Source organism: Pezoporus wallicus, unplaced genomic scaffold (assembly GCF_028554395.1).
Source record: "Pezoporus wallicus isolate ANWC-B61680 ecotype Strahan unplaced genomic scaffold, APGP_CSIRO_Pwel_v1 contig_7505, whole genome shotgun sequence".
Classification (NCBI taxonomy): domain Eukaryota; kingdom Metazoa; phylum Chordata; class Aves; order Psittaciformes; family Psittacidae; genus Pezoporus; species Pezoporus wallicus.
Genome location: NW_026638908.1, coordinates 3,589,935 through 3,608,135, shown reverse-complemented (window position 1 = coordinate 3,608,135; position 18,201 = coordinate 3,589,935). Strand labels below are relative to the sequence as shown.

At 40.6% G+C, this 18,201-nt stretch overlaps 1 protein-coding gene across 1 annotated transcript in view; it reads left to right on the top strand.

The window, feature by feature from the left end:
- The first annotated feature begins 1,546 nt into the window (after positions 1-1,546).
- Positions 1,547-18,201, top strand: part of FRK (fyn related Src family tyrosine kinase) — a 54,480-nt gene continuing 37,825 nt past the window's right edge. The window contains exon 1 of the mRNA XM_057413238.1: positions 1,547-3,318. Coding sequence (XP_057269221.1) covers positions 2,888-3,318 — 431 coding nt within the window. The 5' untranslated portion in view covers positions 1,547-2,887. The remainder of the gene's footprint in view (positions 3,319-18,201) is intronic.

Sequence of the window (18,201 nt, the reverse complement as noted above, 5' to 3'; positions counted from 1 at the left end):
TAAGTCCAGAAATAGGTGCTGCGAAGATTATCCTGTAAAATTATATGTAATACCAGTGGGGAGGATTCGAACAATAGTTTATATCAAAAAGCCCCATAATATACATGATTATCCTAATTTATTCCAAACTGTGAGCATGAAAATTAGGATCATGGGTTTTATCAGCTGGGTTCGGGTGTTTTTTTTTCAGTAAAACCAGCAAAACCAATTTTTATTACTTGTTCATTTTTTCTTGCCTGTGATAAAATTATATAGTCTCTAAGAGATAGAGTACTGCTTTATTTTCAGAAATTCAGAGAATCCTCAATGAAGTCAGCAGGATGGGAACAAAGCCTTGCAGACACACTGCTTCACCATAGCCACCACAGCTCAGCCACAGTCCCGCCCCATACAGGCTTTGGAATCTGCTCAGCATTTCTCAGTAACCACGCTCCTCTCTTTTTGAGGGGTGTTTTTAATCTGACTGCTGAATTTCATGGCTATTTTTTAAAGCCTGCTTGTTTCATAAATAGAACTGATCCTGAAGAGTTGGTTGGGAAGTAATCTGATTTATGGTTATTGATCACTTCCAGCAAGTCTTTCTGGTCTTGTAAAGCCAAGCAGGGCCATCAGTTTGGAGACAAGATCAATTTAATGCCTAGGTTTATTTCAGGTAAGATACTCATATACACAAATGTTTGTAGGCTTAAGCCCCATTCTAGCTACAGTTACAAATATTTATCTGAGTGGTCTCAGTGAATGCAGTGTGATTTCTAATATGTATTCATATTGGTACCTGAGTATAAAGATGGGTCTTGAACCAGAAAAGAACCATACATGAGATTGATTCTGTACAATGCAAGTAGCTCTATTGTCATGATGAAACTATTCTGTGCAGTAAATGTCTATGCAAATCTTTGCTGGATTAATGCCCAAGTTGCCATAACCACAAAACTACAGGAAAATCCAATAAAATAGTCAAACAGAAAAAACCACAGATTTAATACATTTTTTTCTAATATTTTTGATTTTAGTAAATATAGACAATTCTTTAAACAAGACTAATGAAGGTAGTTTCTTTTCAACACAGGCCTTTTCTGACTTTACATATTGTCCTTCAGAGCCAAGAAAAGAAAATATCTCTTGGGTACCTCTGTTGTTATTGATCTGGATAATGACTAATAATTGCTGTGGAGAAAAAATAATCTCCAGTGGTGCTTCAGAAACTACATACAATTCCCATAATCTGCAAAATCAGTATGCCACTTTTTTACCAGACCCAAAGGGTTCACTACAGATTGTGAGGTTTATTGATCACTCAACATGTATAGTACTTTCATCTTTATTCAGTGTCTTTTTCAGCACTGCAAAACAGGAGTAGGTAAGCAGTTCCCTATCCCTTTTGAGTGGAGATGCACCAGAAAGTCATGAAGTTTCAGTGGAAACTTCTTTCAGTCATCCCACAGCTCCAAGTCCATCAGTATGCTTCTGCCTGTGCCACTGGTCTCCTCATTTAGAGGACTGAGACACATAATAAAAACAAGTGGCTTTGTTTTCTAAGTGATTTAGTTGGCTTTTCTTTCTAGTAAAGCAACAGAAGCCAGCAATTCTAAATGGAGCTGAGAGATGTGTAAATGGTTTAGGAAAACAGCAGTTATTCCTGGGGGACAGGGGAAAGGAGCCAGCTTTCTTTATCACCAGGAAGCTATAGGTCCATGTGTGGGTTTTGATTGATGTCTCGTCTGGAAGAGTTTGCTTCTTACTGAAATTCCACTGCATTGCTCAGATAGGTTATCTCCTGTGCTTCCTGACGCAAGCATCGCATGTGCCCCAGGCTATGGTGATTTCCAGTTGTTCTAAAGCTTGGGCTGAGCTACTGGGATGTGGCAGTCAGCTCTCCCGGCTGCTTTGCCACAGCAGTATCTGGATGTCTGTATGCCAGTTTATAGGTGGTTTAGAAATGGAAATATATTGGTCAATGTAGTTTCATTAGTTTATATGGTGACTGGAAGGCAGCTATCATTTTCATATGTGGTTGATGTAATTAGCCAGCCATCTAGAGCAACATTTCTTTTGCAAGTGCCTTTGTTTCCTTAAAATGCAGAATAAGGAATGAATTAAAATCTGTTGCTGTATTACTGTAAACCCCATGTAAGAGGTGCCCTGTAAGAAGTGCCAAACCCAACTCAGTAAAAGGAAAAGCCAGAGGATTGGTTTGAAGGGCAGGTGCTCAGCGGAGGAAAGTGTCCGAGTGTGAGTGAGAGCAGAAGCCACAGATGCAGTCCAGGTGAGGGCGTCTGCCAGCCTCAGGCGAACAAAGGCTTCCCTCCAGGAACCGAAACCAGCGCAAACCAGGAAACAAAGAGAAATATTCAGGCTGTCCACGTCAGAGACTGCTAAGGAAACAGGCAGGTCAGCTTAGTTAATCATTAGCAGAACAGACTTTACAGGCGTTCACTGCTGATCAGATGACAGGACCCTATCTGAGATAAGAAAACACCCATCCCAAATAATAAGAGTTGAGAAGCCTCCCGTGCTCAGATGTTCTGACTTTGTCGTTTTGCTGTGGGAGAAGAGGCTCCATGCTGCCCTATGGTTCCCGGAGCTCAGCCTAGCACAACTTTCCTGTTCTGAAGAGGAAGTGAGAAATTCCCTCCACATGTGCTCCAGCGCTGGAATATTCAGGTTTCAGTCCCGATCCAGGAGCTGCCTATAATGAGCTCTCAGTGGTCCTCAGAGAGAAGCTGCCAGCTGTGCCAGGAGTTGTTTCATTTTGTGCCTAAGCAGGAGGGAGAGAAGAAATCCTGCAAAATGCTAAAATGTTGATGGGGCAAAAATTGGTCTAAGGGTATTGCAACTGGGAAAACAGAAGGAAAACTAGAAGCAGAGGAAGGCACAAGGAAACAGGATGGGAAACTTTTGTCAGAAGCACTGTGCCTGTTTGGAACCCTACGTCCCATTCTTATTCCCAGGGAGAGATGGTGAGCAGAATGAGAAAGCTGGCCAAGTCTTCACCAACTTTGCTGTGGTAAAAGATGACTGCCAAGCAGGACAGAATGGCAGAGAGAGTAAGATAAAACAGAAACCTTTACCTCCACTGCCTGGCCAGCATCTGGTGAATATTTGCACATTTGTGGCACTCTTCGACTACGAGGCTCGCACTGAGGAGGACTTGAGCTTCCACGCTGGGGATAAGCTTAAAGTGCTGGATGCATCCCATGAGGGCTGGTGGTATGCTAGGCTTCTCCTGCCAACAGGCTCAGTCTGTCCTGGCCGCAAGCTCCAGGGCTACATCCCTGCCAACTACATAGCTGCTGACCAGAGCATCCAAGCTGAGCCGTGAGTACCCATGTAAAGCACAGCACAGTATCTTTCTGTCAGGTTAAATAGGACTGGGACAGGAAGTTATGGCCTTTTCTCTTGCTGAGGAACACCCTGCCATAGTCAGCCTCTAGTGGTCCTACCAGTGATAGCTGTAGTTGGCATGTTCAGGGGAAGGACACTTTTCACAAGAAAGTAAATTACAAAATGCAGAGTGGTGAAGGTTTTGGCTTGGTTTGGTTTAAGTGATTTCCCTTTCTGATATACCCTAATCACATGTTTGAGAACTGCCTGGGAATATAGGTGGGTTACCACTGCCATGGTTCAGCATTTTTGTTTGCATAACAGTAAGAGTCTGTCAGATGCTTCCCAGAGAGTGCAAGGAGATGACCCGTGCCCTAAACAGTTTTCAGCCTAGCCAGCTGCAAAGTTATCAATTAATCCGTTTTAGGAAGCTGCCTTTACACCTTCTTACAAATGCTGGGTCTCGAGCAGCTACGTTTTTGATGCATTACTTTTTTCTTCTTTGGAGGCAAACCTCTGCTCTCAGGAGAAACTAAATTGGAGTAAGTACTGCAAAGGGCAGAAGAGTGGATATAACAATAGAATACAAATTTAATTTGTTAAACTTTCACGGAGTTTAATTATGCAGTCCATGTTTTTCTGCCCTGTCAAAACATGTCCAATCTTATTTAATATTCTGAACTAGAGCAGAAATCACACAAAATCGGTTACTTAGCTCCCTAGTGAGAATGAGTAAGGTCTGAGTCAGCCTGGGATGCAGAGTTATTTATGTGTGTTACAGTCAGAGGCAGTGTTTGCTTAAATAGGTCTGACTGCAGTTCCAGAGGTATGTTTTGGCAGAAATTATCTGTGTGGAAAGAGACGGGAGAAATAGCATTCATTATTAGTCTCAGAATTAATGTTGACTTTAGAGGGATGATGTTGCAGCTTTTCAGTTAAATCTTATTTGGACCTGAAACATAAGCTCTGATGTGATCTGCCCACCATAGTGCCAATGGCTAGGAAAATTGGTTCAGGTATAATTATGCCAGTCTTTTATCAGCTGTGCTAGAGGCATCTTAGGGCTACTGTAAGATTGCTCTCTAACCTGAAGACCTTAATTTCTGGAGTCTGACCAGCTGTTTCTCTTTCTGTATTCAGGCAGACAACCTTTTCAATGTTCAGAAGAATTCTTCCAATTGCAGAAATTAATCCTCAGGGATGGCATTTTCTGAACCGCTAGAGAAATGGTTGTAGGCTCTAATTCAACTCAGCTTGGCCTTTGCTCTCTTTCAAGCACTAGTTTTATTACAAGTCATCTAAGTTTTCTGCTTGCTGTTAATACTCTGAAAGTAATTTTGCTCAGTTGTACAACACTCTCAGCTTTTAAGGTCCCTCTTTCTGTAATCTACAGCATCAAATACAAAGTTAAGTTTGCTAAAGTACATTGTTAATAACCTTTGTTGTTTTCTCTTTACAGAATCAATTTGATTTTATTTTACTCCTTTTATATACCGTTCTTCCTTTTTTAATAAAGACTAAGTTTTGGCAAAAGAGTTTTCTTCATATGTTTCTAGAACATTGGAGAGAAGAAAATGGAGAGCTTTTATATCTTTTTAGTTTCATATCAAAGTTAATCTGGCTAAACATGTTGTCTTTTCTCACATTACCTTCTAAGTCAGTTGGCTTTAGTTGTCTTCTTATGTATACAAAATTGCTGTCACCCCACGCACATATAACCATAGGCTAACTCAGAGCGGAAAGGACCTCTGAAAGACATTTTAAACCATTCTCCAAACTCAGACATGGCCAAAATAAAATTAGACCCATTTGCTTAGCTGGACATTCCCTGTCAAGCTTTCTTCTCTCCCATTTTCAGTGAGGATTTTTTTTTGCTTTGTATCCAGTTGGAATATTTATTTCTACAATTTTTTCCAAGGATTCCTGTTCACTCACCTTCTTCCTTGCTGAAGCACCTGTGATTTTTTTTCAGGGAGAAAGTCTTTCTTGAACTTTTCTTTGGTATGAAAGAGAATGAAGTAAAGTAAGAAGAAAAGTGAGAAACTTCTTCCTTGTCCTCATTTAGATAACAGGTTTTCTTCCTGGAAGTCTCTTTGACTCCATGCAGTATGACTGATGTAGTGCTGATAAGGTGATAAATAACTGGATGAAAGGGCAGAAAGGATGTGCAGTATCTCCAGACTGAGGAAAGTAAGAATTACATACTATTTATAAGAAAGGAAATTTTCATGTATCCTTGGCTATCAGAATGTTCCATCAGAACTGAGAAAGAATGAGATTTCTTTAGTGAGTTGCTCTCCTCAGACCGAAGTTTATTGGCAGAAATTGCATGCTAAAATTGAAGGAAGACTTTGTTTATACTACATTTTGCTAATATATTTGTATTATATAATATGACAACTTATGCCAAAAGTCAAACACTTCTTATTTGTGCATAACATCATGTTAAAAAAAAGTTTCTCTTTCGCTTGAGTGATCCCTTCCAGTGTGAATCACTTGGATAAAACCTTTAACAATCTGTGTGAAGAGGGGAAGGTGAAAAAAAGGTAAATCCATGGCTTGGGTTTTGCCTGCTGCAGCATTGCCGTCCAAATGTGTGCTGCATAAGATTAAATAAGTCCAAGGAATGCACACCTGCTACCATGAAGGTTGTTTTGGACAGACTGAGGAAACAAGGCTCTTCATTTTTATATTTACCAGTAAAGCATCTTCTTATTGCTGATCTTTTCTAGCACCTGCAGTGCTCCTTATACTAACAACAACCTGTCAGGTGGAGCTATTGTGAAGGGCTTGTGCCTGGTGTCTCTGAAGACAGGTCTGTTCACCTGGCTCTACCTGGAATGGGTGAGACAAGGCAGCCAGGCAGGGGAAGCATTCGTCTAGCAAATCATAGTTGCGCAGAGAACTTTCACTTCATGAGAAAATAAATCTGTTACTACAAAATTGTTATTTTATTTAATATCTGACTAAAAGCAGATGCAGACTGCGCTGTATGATAAATTAGCAACTGTGAGAACACTTGGTGCTTTTCCTCTCTCTGCATCACAGATTGCAGTCAAGACCACAAGCCAGACAGATTTTTCGTTTCTAAGGAAGTTTGAGTGAGGTTGTATCTGCCTTATCCAATGGCATCAGAATGCTCTTCTTCCTGGGTTTAAATGCATAATTCAACTTGCATGTCCAGCAAAGAGCAATTCAATTAACACCAGAATATGAATTTAATGAAATAAATTTCTTTGGCAAGGAGTTTGACCTTTCTGTGTCTGTGCTCTTTCTGTGCCTGCTTTTCTGCACTATAAACAGGAAACATAGTAATGCATTCACTGTCCTTATTTTATTATTGCCAGTTGTTTTAACTAAACAAGAAAAGGACATAGTAGAAATTGTTATGGACAACAAATACAGCCCAGCTGTACAGTTAATTGTATTGAAGAAAAAAAAAAAACAAACAAAACAACCAAACAAAAAGAACTCACTTCAGGAGTGACATGAGTTCTTTATTTCTAGAGGAAGGGAAGAGTGTTCTTAGGTGGGGTCTTGCCGGCCACCCTGATGGACCAGTTTGCTCTTTACTGAAAGTCACCTTCACACACATGTTCATGCCAGCATTATTAGCACAAGACTGCCGTGCTGAGGGAGGTAAATCCACACAAATTCATGGTAGATTAGGTCAAAGAAGATCACAGTGATTACTTTAAACTTTTGCCAGTTTCAGAAACATTCCGTATTTCAGAGAGATTTCTTATGTAGGCATTTCCCAGCTGGTGGAAACTGAGCCCCAGACCTAATCAATGAAACCTCACCAGTCAATTCCACAATGAGCATTTTAAACAACTCTTTGAAGGCAGAAGTGACTTGTAGGTTATTGTTGTCGATCACCTTCTGTGACCTGGCTCAGCTTTAACTATTTCGTACACTGAATCTGAGTTACTGTATGTGAACAATAAGGCATTCTCTGGACTGACCTGCTCCAGACTTTCTGCAAAGTCAGGCTGGGGGGGTATCTCTAGTTTATGTAGGTCATTTTTCAAAGTGGTATTTTGAGCCAAAATGTATCTGGAGACCCTTTTTAAAGGGAAACCTTAGATTCTGCTGATCAGCTCAGAAAACTGAATGTAATCCACTGTGGTTTCTGTGCACTCCCTCTCTCTCAGTCTCAGAATTTCTCTATTACAGTACAAACTCCTGAAGACACCATCAGCACCAGCACTAACCCTTGTATTAGAACTGCTTATTGCTTACATGACTATGCAAAGTAGTAGAAGGTTATTCTCATATTCTTGGATCCGGTTAACATTAAGTACAAAAGCTATTGTCATACAGGTTTTGGTAGAAAAGGTTTCTTTATCATCAAAATATGTATTTATTATAAATCATTGAAATAGCAGCATGTGAACTCATTTAAAATTCCATCTTTTTTTAATTTGAAATTTCATCCTTTCTTTCATTTGATATATTTCGTATATGTGCTTTTGTGTGTGCAAACACATTTGCATACACACCATAGATAAAGTTTGTAAGACTGATACTTTTAAGACCATTCAAAACAGCCCTGTGAAAATACGTGTGTATTGGAAACCCAGAAGATCATGATTTTGAAGTTTTTTCATCTTGTGTTTATAGCATCTCAAGTACCCAAAGTTTGGAACTTCCATACATGTTTTGGAGTGCTTTTCTTGAATTTAAATGATTGAATACTATAGAAAGATAACAGATTTAATCACTTCTTTAGTTGTGGTTGAGCATTCCAGTGCTGTCTTCAAATATATCTCAAACTTTGTCTTCAGTTTTGCTCATTTCTTAAATATGCCAAGATACACTGAAAACAAAAGGAGGTAATTTACAATATTGTGAAATGTCAGATTTTGTCAAGTGCCAGAAGTATTTAGACATCCATGTGTATAACCATGTCCAGAAAATGTGTGTCTCTGCTCAGAAAGCTGGAAGGAAGTGTGGCATTGTAGATAGGCAATTCATGGAAATTTAAGTCAGCTATTTTCTGGCCATGAGATTTTCTAAATATATAACCTTGCCTATTTAAATTCTGAGAAATGAAGAAAATTTTTCCTACCTTGTTTTTATTTGAAATTAGTGTGTACATTATACAGTATAATAATGATACAGTAGTTTCCATTACCCTGTTGCGAAAGATTTGACAATAATTCATGGGAAGACCAGAAGCAATACCCTTAAAACCTACAAACATAGCCAGTTAGTTTTTCTTACTGCGCTGTGAAACCCAGGTGGCCTTTACAGTGCCTTTTAGAAAAAAAGAAAGACCATATACTGGACAGAATAACTCAATACTCCTCTTTGATGCTTTTTCTCCAGACTCATTAGGAATTAGCATTGCGCATGCTAGCATAGATTAGTTGGTTTTGAGCAATGTTGTTGTAAAAACATTTGCCAGGTATTGTACCATGGTTACTGTTTCCTCAATAGTTGCCTTTGATGGCTGTCCGTGTAGCACAACAGAGAGCTGTGCAGAGCTGACTGATCTTTGAGTAGGTTTAGAACTGAAAAACAGTAACCAACAGTTCAGCCAGGCTAAAAGTTCTAAAGCTGGTCTGATTTTAAACAAACTAGGTCATATATCTCTATGAAGAATCATTTTCTAACACGTAAAAAGCACTACTGGTTTTTAGAAGACTTTGGGGCTTTCTTGGTGTAGGATCATACCTGTATTGAAGAGATTAAGTCATAAAAACATGAGAGAGATCCTTCACGGTCAGATCAATGACCCCTCTACCCCCATTATTGTGTTTAAGACAGGATTTTATGAAAAGTCCACAGGCCTGTCCTCTTTCTTTGATCTGTTCTCTCTGCACTTCACCAGAGGCTGGAACTATTGTATAAGCCATGTCAGAGGGTACATCACTGCCATATCTAATTACAGACCTATTGTCAAGTCTGCTTAGCAAAAGTGTAGGTGTTGACATTGCACAATCCTTTATTCGTGCCTGTGGGCAATGACCAAGCTATTAGGAAAAAAGCCCAAATCCACAATGAAACAATAGAAACCAAAATCCAAATCCCATAGAAACCCCTATCATCCCTGCAGAAAGTTTTGTATTCCTAAACAAGTGTTTGACTTTCTTCTCTCTGGATTGCTGCTTGCTTAATCATGAGTGACTCAAAAAGACCCAAGATCAAAATAAATAGGCATGAAAGGAAATTATAGAGCTGCACAGGTCCCTGTCAAATTCAGGGATCAGTTTTTACAGACCACACCTGCCTGCCCCATCTACCCTAAGCAACGCTAGTCAGCCTGGGCTGCAGACCTGAGTGAGTTTACCCTCATGGATTTACCTGTCAATTCATTTTGCTTCCTAACAAAGATACAGAACTAAATCCAGGGTGTGTCCTGTTATTATTTTACACACATTGTCTTCTAGCATGAGGTTATAGCAGAGATGCTTTGGGCAAACATAATAATGATGCAGCCTTCTATAGCCTCGTTTAGACAACAAAAAATTTACCTGCACTTTAATTGTAAAACAGATTAGTAGAGAAAATATGATTAATCAGGATTCAGATGCTTTTCTGTAATAAAATATTTTGTTCCTTTTCAGATTATGCAAGCAAAATATGCATAGCAATATATATATTTTATTAGGTACTATTTAAAAAAAAGATGAAATATTACATATTTACTACATATACGAAGAAAAAAGAGTTTTCAACGTTTTTTACAAAGAACCATATGGGATATATTTGATGACCCTTCCTGTGTTAGAACTTTAAAAATAAGAGATTAAACTTTAGTTAAGAAGCTTATTCCTCATTGGCATTTTCTTAAATGTTGACATGCAGGTTTGCACCTCATAACTGTGTAAAGAAACCTGAAAGAGTTACAAGACATTAAAAAGGAAATCCACATCTTTGCAGTTTTCAATTCTCTAGACATGCCTAGGATTCATCTAGAAATAGGTTTTCAGAAGATCAAACAAAGTATTGATCATGAACGCATTCCTTTTCTTTATCACTTTATTCAAACAGAAATGCATTTTTTTTTTCTATGCTGGTACACTGATCTTAACAAAAATTGGAAAAACAAAGGAGTGAATTAAATAATAAGTGATGTTTTCATAAAGGATTGCACGAATTGGCATTTTCATTATTTGTATGCAGGCTACTCTCTAATCTATATTTTGCATTATAAATTTATCTGCAGTAACATCGGTAAACATTTTCCCGTAGCTTTCTCTCACTAAAGGAGGTACCTTGCTAGTTTAATTAATAACATTTTTCTGTATTTATAGCACAAATGATTTTGCAGCACACCTTTTCAAACCTCACTGCAAAAGAGGAAAAAAGCCCTCTAAGACTCACATGTGGGAATGAATATATACCATGGATTTCAGAAATTATGAGAACTCACAAACCTCAGTCTTTTGAAACTACTGATCTTTTCAGTCCTTTCAAACTACTGATCTTTTCAGTTAGTGAAAGTCTCTATAAGGGTATATGGAAGGAGTGTCTGCTCCCCTAAGGTATGTGGTGAAAGAAGCTGTACACAAGAACCTGCAGAGACAAACCTGAGGGACATGTGAAGAGGGAGGTGGTGATGAGGACAAGCCTGCTCAGTCACATTCACTGATAAGGGTATGTGGAGTGTGAGAATGTTTCTTTTTCAGCAAGCCTACCAGGGGACTTTGCCCATAACAAAACACAGAGACACCAAACCTGACCAATTAATGTTAACAAAGACAACAATCAGAAATAAACCCAGTCAGTCACACTAACTGGTGTGCTACCAAGAAACAGCATGCAAATTTGGACTTTGCAAAAAATAGGGTTGCACACCTGTGAGTCCAGGATGTTGGAGGGGTTTGTGGAGCTCTGTGAAGTGATAAAACAAGGTTTAGGGGAAAAGGATCAGATAGGAATAAAGAGGTTGGCAGAAAGGGGTATAAAAGATGCTGTTCACGTGTAAAATGGAAATAGTCAGTACATTTGCCCGGCTGAGCCCTATGCCTGGTCACCACATTCTGTCTTCTTGTTATATCCTTTCTTGACTATCTCTCTGTTACCCTCTTGACTTCCTAAGAGTGTAACCTTACCCTCTGTCCCATGGGTGAGTGCTGCAAGGACTGTCAGCTATGTGGAGACTGATGTGACTTGGTACTGGGCCAGCAACTGAAGTGAGAGTGAGGGTGTAGGTGCCCTGGCCTGTCGTGTCAGCTGCTGGAGTGAGTCAGGTCTCAATGCCAGATGCTGGAGTGGGTAGGGTTCTCAGCCACCAGCCAATGGGGTATGTTTCAAATTCAGCTGCCAGGGGGACCTTCCTGTGTGAGACGAGTGTGGGTAAGAGGGGCTGGGATCAGGTCAGGGTTGTTGGATGAAGCTGGTATATGTTGGTCTGTGCTGGTATTTGGGGGGTGGGATCTGCAAATGTGCTTGTGCTTGTGAATCTAGAGAGAGGTGTGTATGTCATCACTAGTGACCTTCTAGCTCTGCCAGCCAAAGTGGAGGAGGAAGGGACTGTGCTTGTGTTCTTTGTGAGTCCTGTGAGCACCTACATGGGTGCTGTTGAAGGCAGCAGCTTGTCTGTGGCAGACTGTGTGCCTGGCCATGTCAGTGACCCATCTGTGTGTCCGTGTGTCTCTGAGACACATACCCATCTTCACCACTGATTGAACCTGCAAACGAGAAAACACCAGCCACATTCCTCAGCATGGGCAGACACCCTGTGTCCCCCAGTTTGGGGTCCAGTGGCTGAGCAGGATGTCCCTGGAATGCAACAGCTGGAGGAAGTGGTTGCTCCCAAATCCCCTTAATGGTCGTCTTTACCTCTACTTCAAAAAAGAGTGTCTTGGCTTTCTATTTCTTTTATTGTATGCTTTTCCAGACACCTGCAGATTTACGCTTAGAAGTGTGTGTATATTCTCAGCCACTGACATGGATGAATCAGTACCCTTTTTATCCATAGAAAGTCACCTGATTTTTTTTGCTGTTCCAGAATGACAACTTGATTAGTTTGGAAAGATAATGATTAGTTTTCTGAATTCCTACAAGGAAAGAAAAGAGAAAATGAGATCTTGTTCTTATTACAGAGCAAAAATGTTTGAAAAATCACCCAGAAACTTCCTTTGATGCTGATACACCTTTCTGACATGGTGTTGTGATCTCTTACAAAAGAAGCCATGTGTGTGGATTTTGGGCTGATAATATACAGACTGATATGAAGTTTGATGTGCTTTATTTCTTGAAGTTAAAGGTGTCTTTAGTGTGCCACCCTTCCCATCTATCATAGAATCATAGACTAGTTAGGGTTGGAAAGGACCTTAGGATCATCTAGTTCCAACCCCCTGCTGTGGGCAGGGACACCTTATGCTAAATCATATCTATCATCCTGAAAAGGTTGCCCTGAAAACATGGAGACCATTTGGTTAAGAAATTTGTCACCATCTGAAGGAATCATTCTGTTGTGTGGCTGAGGGTCACCTGGGAGTGCCAGACTGCACAGTTCCTTTTTGAGACTCCTGGAGGCAAGAGTGACCTGGTTGTTCTCCAGTGAAAGTTGACCTGAGAGAGGGTAGGAGTCTGCTCAGACTGCTGACGATAGGCTGAGTGTGCCCAAGTGAATGTCCAAAAGAGAGCTTGGCACAAAATGGAAGGAGAGATCTCCTCTGACACCAGTGTCCTGTGCAGGTAAGGTGAGGCTTTTTCTTTCCGATGGTTTCTTCATTATTTCTGTACTGAGGTGCGTTCCCTGGGAGAAAAAGAAATAATTTCTCAGGAATGATTTTCTCAAGAAAATCAATTGAATGCTTTTGGAAGCTATAATGGTTTTAAGTGAATTTATGATCGAACATTTTCTTGTCCTTTTGAGTTTTCCTTAATGTTAAATCTATTGATGTTTTTTGTGTGCTCTGTACCACGTTAACATTAAGGCTACCTCAAAGTTTCAGCTTTATTCCTCAGTTGTTATGAATAGCAGAGTTATTGCTACTTTTAGAGTATATTATGATAGTAAATCAGTACTTTTGTTCATTTGTGTTAACAGATGCATGCAGGTACTACTAGCATTGATGAAAGACTTTACAATGCTATTTGGAAAACACTATCCAGCAGAAATAGGATCTGAGGAACACAGTTTACATTTTTTAAGGGGGAGGTGATTATATGGGTATATTTCACACCCAACATCCAAAGCAATGCCCATTAAAGCCAATGGTAGCCTTTCATTGACCTCAAAGACAAGTTGTTTTAGAACAACTTTTAAATGCAATGAAATCCTTATCTGGGTACAAAACCACTACTGGGAGCAAACTTTGATGATTGAATTTAGTCTCTTAAGTTGAAGGAATACCAGGGACTTATGTAACTAAATCACCACAAAAAAAGGAATATGATATCACTTTAGTGTACCATTTATTTTCTCATATAGAAAAACGTCAGAGCAGTTTAAATGATATAGCATGCAGATGACCAATATGGAGAATGAATGCAAATGTTGAAATTCATTACATAATAGCAAAGTTGGGACTCAAAGGATGAAATTTATTTATGGAGATTTCTGCAAATTAACTCTATCAGATTGTGATTTGGTTGCTGGTTTGTTATGTATTGTTCGTATTCTGCAGTGAAACTAGCTTTGTGTGAGCTATGTTAATTTGCAGATTTCATGCACTAGGCATTGTAATACTATCCCTACAGGAGAAATAGTCACTTTCCAGTCATTACAGAATGCAAGAGTAGCCAAAAGTGCAATGGTTTGTCATTGCAAAGACTCAGAGCAAATTAATTTTCATATTTGGAGCACAGTCAATTGCTACTATCAACTATTGAAAAATTACAACAGAATCACACACAGTACAGTTATGGCCTACTGAGGTACTTACTGAAAAGGTTTATACACAACCTGTCATGGATCTTTTAGACTATGTAATCTTTGTGTACATTTACAAGACAGTAAATTTGTTCTAGAGTGTAAGAGGAAATGCCTGCCTTTGTGGTGGTTTTTCCCACACTTACTCACTGTTGAACATTACCTTATCCAACCAATCCCACATGGCTATTTACTGTGAAAGTCCCTAAAGCCCTGGCAGGCCCTTTCTTTAGGGCACAGATTGTTATTTCTAACAAAAACAATGGAGTAACACAAAACAAAGATGTTTCTCAGACCAAAACAGACTTCAGAGGCTCAGAGTCCTCTTTGATATACCTGCTGCCCTCTTCTCATGAGCTAGTAATCTCTTGCAGTTTCTTCAGGTGGGCTCCCCCAGTGATTTGTTAGTGCAATCTTGAGCTCCTTTTGGGTCGTAGATATACGCAAGGTCAGTCTGCCAGGGTAGGTGGGTGTTTCACACATTTACTGCAGTTACATTGCAGTCATTGGGATTGTGTGGAGTAAGCTACTGTTTAGTGTTAAAGTCAAGATTTCGTTGAGTAGTAAAAATATGTTTTTAAAAAAGGCACTACGCAATGTAAATGTGGTGAATCTGATCCTTGAGTCTAGAAGTATAAAGCTTTTTTCCTGCCAATAACCTGAAATTTCCCTTCTTGCTAAAAAGAAATGGTAGCAAAGGGTCTGCCTAATTTTGGTGGTAGCTCATGTACATTCAGTTGCAAAAGGAGTGCCTCTGATGCAACAGTGGTACATTCTATAAATTACTGTATGTGAGCATCTATGCGTGTTGTATATCCCAGCAACATGGTGACTGTGGTATATGAGAGGCATAGCCTTAAAAAGATTTAAATTGCTTCATTTTAACTCATTTTAAAACTAAAGCCCTGATAGAATTAACACTGGCCAGGGATGTCAAGGACCACAAGGAAATCTATGGGTATGTCAGTGATAAAAAGACTAGGGGAAATGTTGGCCCTCTCCAGAAGAAAATGGTAGGACTGGTCACACGGTACGTGTAGAAGGCTGAGGTACTCAATCACTTTTTTGCCTCAGTCTTCGCCAGCAAGTGCTCCAGCTACACCACTCAGGTTGCAGAAGTCAAAGACAGGGGCTGGAAGAATGAAGAACTATGTGCTGTAGGAGAAGATCAGATTCAACACCATCTAGGGAACCTGAAGGTGCACAAGTCCATGGTACCTGATGAGCATCTGTGGGATCTGAGGGAACTGGACAAAGAAGAGGCTAACATACATCATATTTGAGGAGTCATGGCAGTCTGGTGAAGTTCTCACTGACTGGAAAAGGGGAAACATAACATCCATTTTTAAAAAGGGAATAAAGGAAGAACTGGGGAACTACAGGGTGGACAGTGTCATCTCAGTGCCTGGCAAGATCATGGAGCAAATCCTCCTGGAAGCTATGCTAAGGTACATGGAAAATAAGGAGGTGACTGGTGACAGCCAACACGGCTTCACTGAACGCAAATTATGGCTGACAAATTTGGTGGCCTTCTAAAATGGGATTACAGCATTGGTGGATAAGGGGACAGTGACTAATGTCATCTACCTGGACTTGTGCAAGGCATTTGACACTGTCCCACAAGACATTCTTGTCTCTAAACTGCAGAGGCATCAGTCTGGTGGATGGGCCACTTGGTGATTAAGGAATTGGCTGGATGGCTGCTGCACTCAAAGAATTGCAGTCAACATCTCAATGTTTAAGTGGAGACCAGTGGCAAGTGGCATTCCTCAGAGGTTGGTACTGGGGCAGGTGCTATTCAACATCTTTGTCAGTGACATGGACAGTGGGATTGAGTGCGCCCTCAGCAAGTTTGCCGATGACACCAAGCTGTGTGGTTTTTTGATACGCTGGAGGGAAGGGATGCCATCCAGAGGGACCCTGACACACGAGAGGTGGGCCTGTACAAACCTTCAACAAGGCGAAGTGCAAGGTCCTACACTTGGTTTTGGGCAGTCCCAAGCACAAATACAGGCTGAGTGGAAAGCATCCCTGAGGAGAAATATGTGGGGGTGTTGGCTGACACGAAACTCAGCACAAGCCAGCAGCTGAGAAAGCCAACTGTATCCTAGGCTGCATAAAAAGAAGCGTGACCAGCAGGTCAAGGGAGATGATTCTCCTACTGCTCTCATGAGACCTCACCTGGAGTCCGTCATTCAGCTCTGGGGCCCACAACACAAGAGGGACATGGACCTATTGGAGTGAATCCAGAGGAGGGCCATGAGGATGATCAGAGGGCTGGAGCACCTATCCTGTGAAAACAGTCTATGAAAGCTGGGATGGTTCAGCCTGGAGAAGAGAAGGCTCCGGAGAGACCTTAGAGCAACCTTCCAGTACCTAAAGGGGGCTCACAAGAAATCTGGAGAGGGACTTTTTATAAGGGCCAGTAGTGACAGTACAAAGGGTAATGGCTTTAAACTGACAGAAGGAAGATTTAGGTTAGATATTGGAAAGATGTTCCTAACTGTGGCAGTAGTGAGGCATGGGAACAGGTTGCCCAGAGTTGTGGCTGTGTTCAAGGCCAGGCTGGATGGGGCTTTGAGCAACCTGGTCTAATGGAAGGTGTCCCTGCCAATGGCAGGGGGATTGGAACTGGATGATCTTTAGGATCCCTTCCAACACAAATCATTCTATGATTCTATGGTGATTCTATAAAAGATCCACTGTTTCATGGATCAGTGTGCCACTTATTTCCTTGTGCTCATGTTCATGATCAAGTAAGTATAAGAAGAGAGAAAGGAAAAATCACTCCCTTCTCCTGGAAGAAAGACACAGCAGTGTTTCTAAAGAGTCCTCCATTTTAACTTTTTATCAAATCAAAATATTTAACATGGTCTGAAATCACAGAATCGTAGAATCGTTAGGGTTGGAAAGGACCTTAAGATCATCTAGTTCCAACCCCCCTGCCGTGGGCAGGGACACCTCACAATAAACCATATCACCCAAGGCCTTGTCCAACCTGGCCTTGAACACTGCCAGGGATGGAGCATTCACAACCTCCCTGGGCAACCCATTCCAGTGCCTCACCACCCTAACAGGAAAGAATTTCCTCCTTATATCCAATCTAAACTTCCCCTGTTTAAGTTTTAACCCATTACCCCTTGTCCTATCATTACAGTCTCTAATGAAGAGTCCCTCCCCAGCATCCCTATAGGCCCCCTTCAGATACTGGAAGGCTGCTATGAGGTCTCCACGCAGCCTTCTCTTCTCCAGGCTGAACAGCCCCAACTTCCTCAGCCTGTCTTCATACGGGAGGTGCTCCAGTCCCCTGATCATCCTCGTGGCCCTCCTCTGGGCTTGTTCCAACAGTTCCATGTCACTTTTGTGCTGAGGACACCAGAACTGCACACAATACTCCAGGTGAGGTCTCATGAGAGCAGAGTAGAGGGGCAGGATCACCTCCTTCGACCTGCTGGTCACACTCCTTTTGACACAGCCCAGGATACGGTTGGCTTTCTGGGCTGCAAGTGCACACTGAAGCCGGCTCATGTTCATTTTCTCATCAACCAACACCCCCAAGTCCTTCTCCGCAGGGCTGCTCTGAATCTCTTCTCTGCCCAACCTGTAGCTGTGCCTTGGATTGCTGCGACCTAGGTATAGGACCTTGCACTTGGCATGGTTAAAATAAATATAAAATAAAATAAAGGGCATTGCTTGGCTGTATCTTGTTTTCAGATAACTTAATCCCTTCTGAAAAAAAAAAAAAAAGAAAAAATTATTTCATTTTGATGTAAACTCCATGTAAAAACAGAAACCAGAAAAAATGTGAACAATTTTCAAATGGAACACATTCACAAGTTAAGCTATATTTTATTGAGTAAATATACGGAGAACCATAACTTAATTTTCTTTCCCTTTTTTTGCTTCTACGTCTTTTATGTTATCACCTCATATTCTGCCATCTCATCAATAAAATTCTCTCAAGTCTAATATAGATTTAGTGTTTATGGAAAAATGCCAACCAGTCAGCTATAATCTGTTGATGAGAACATTAACAAAATGTT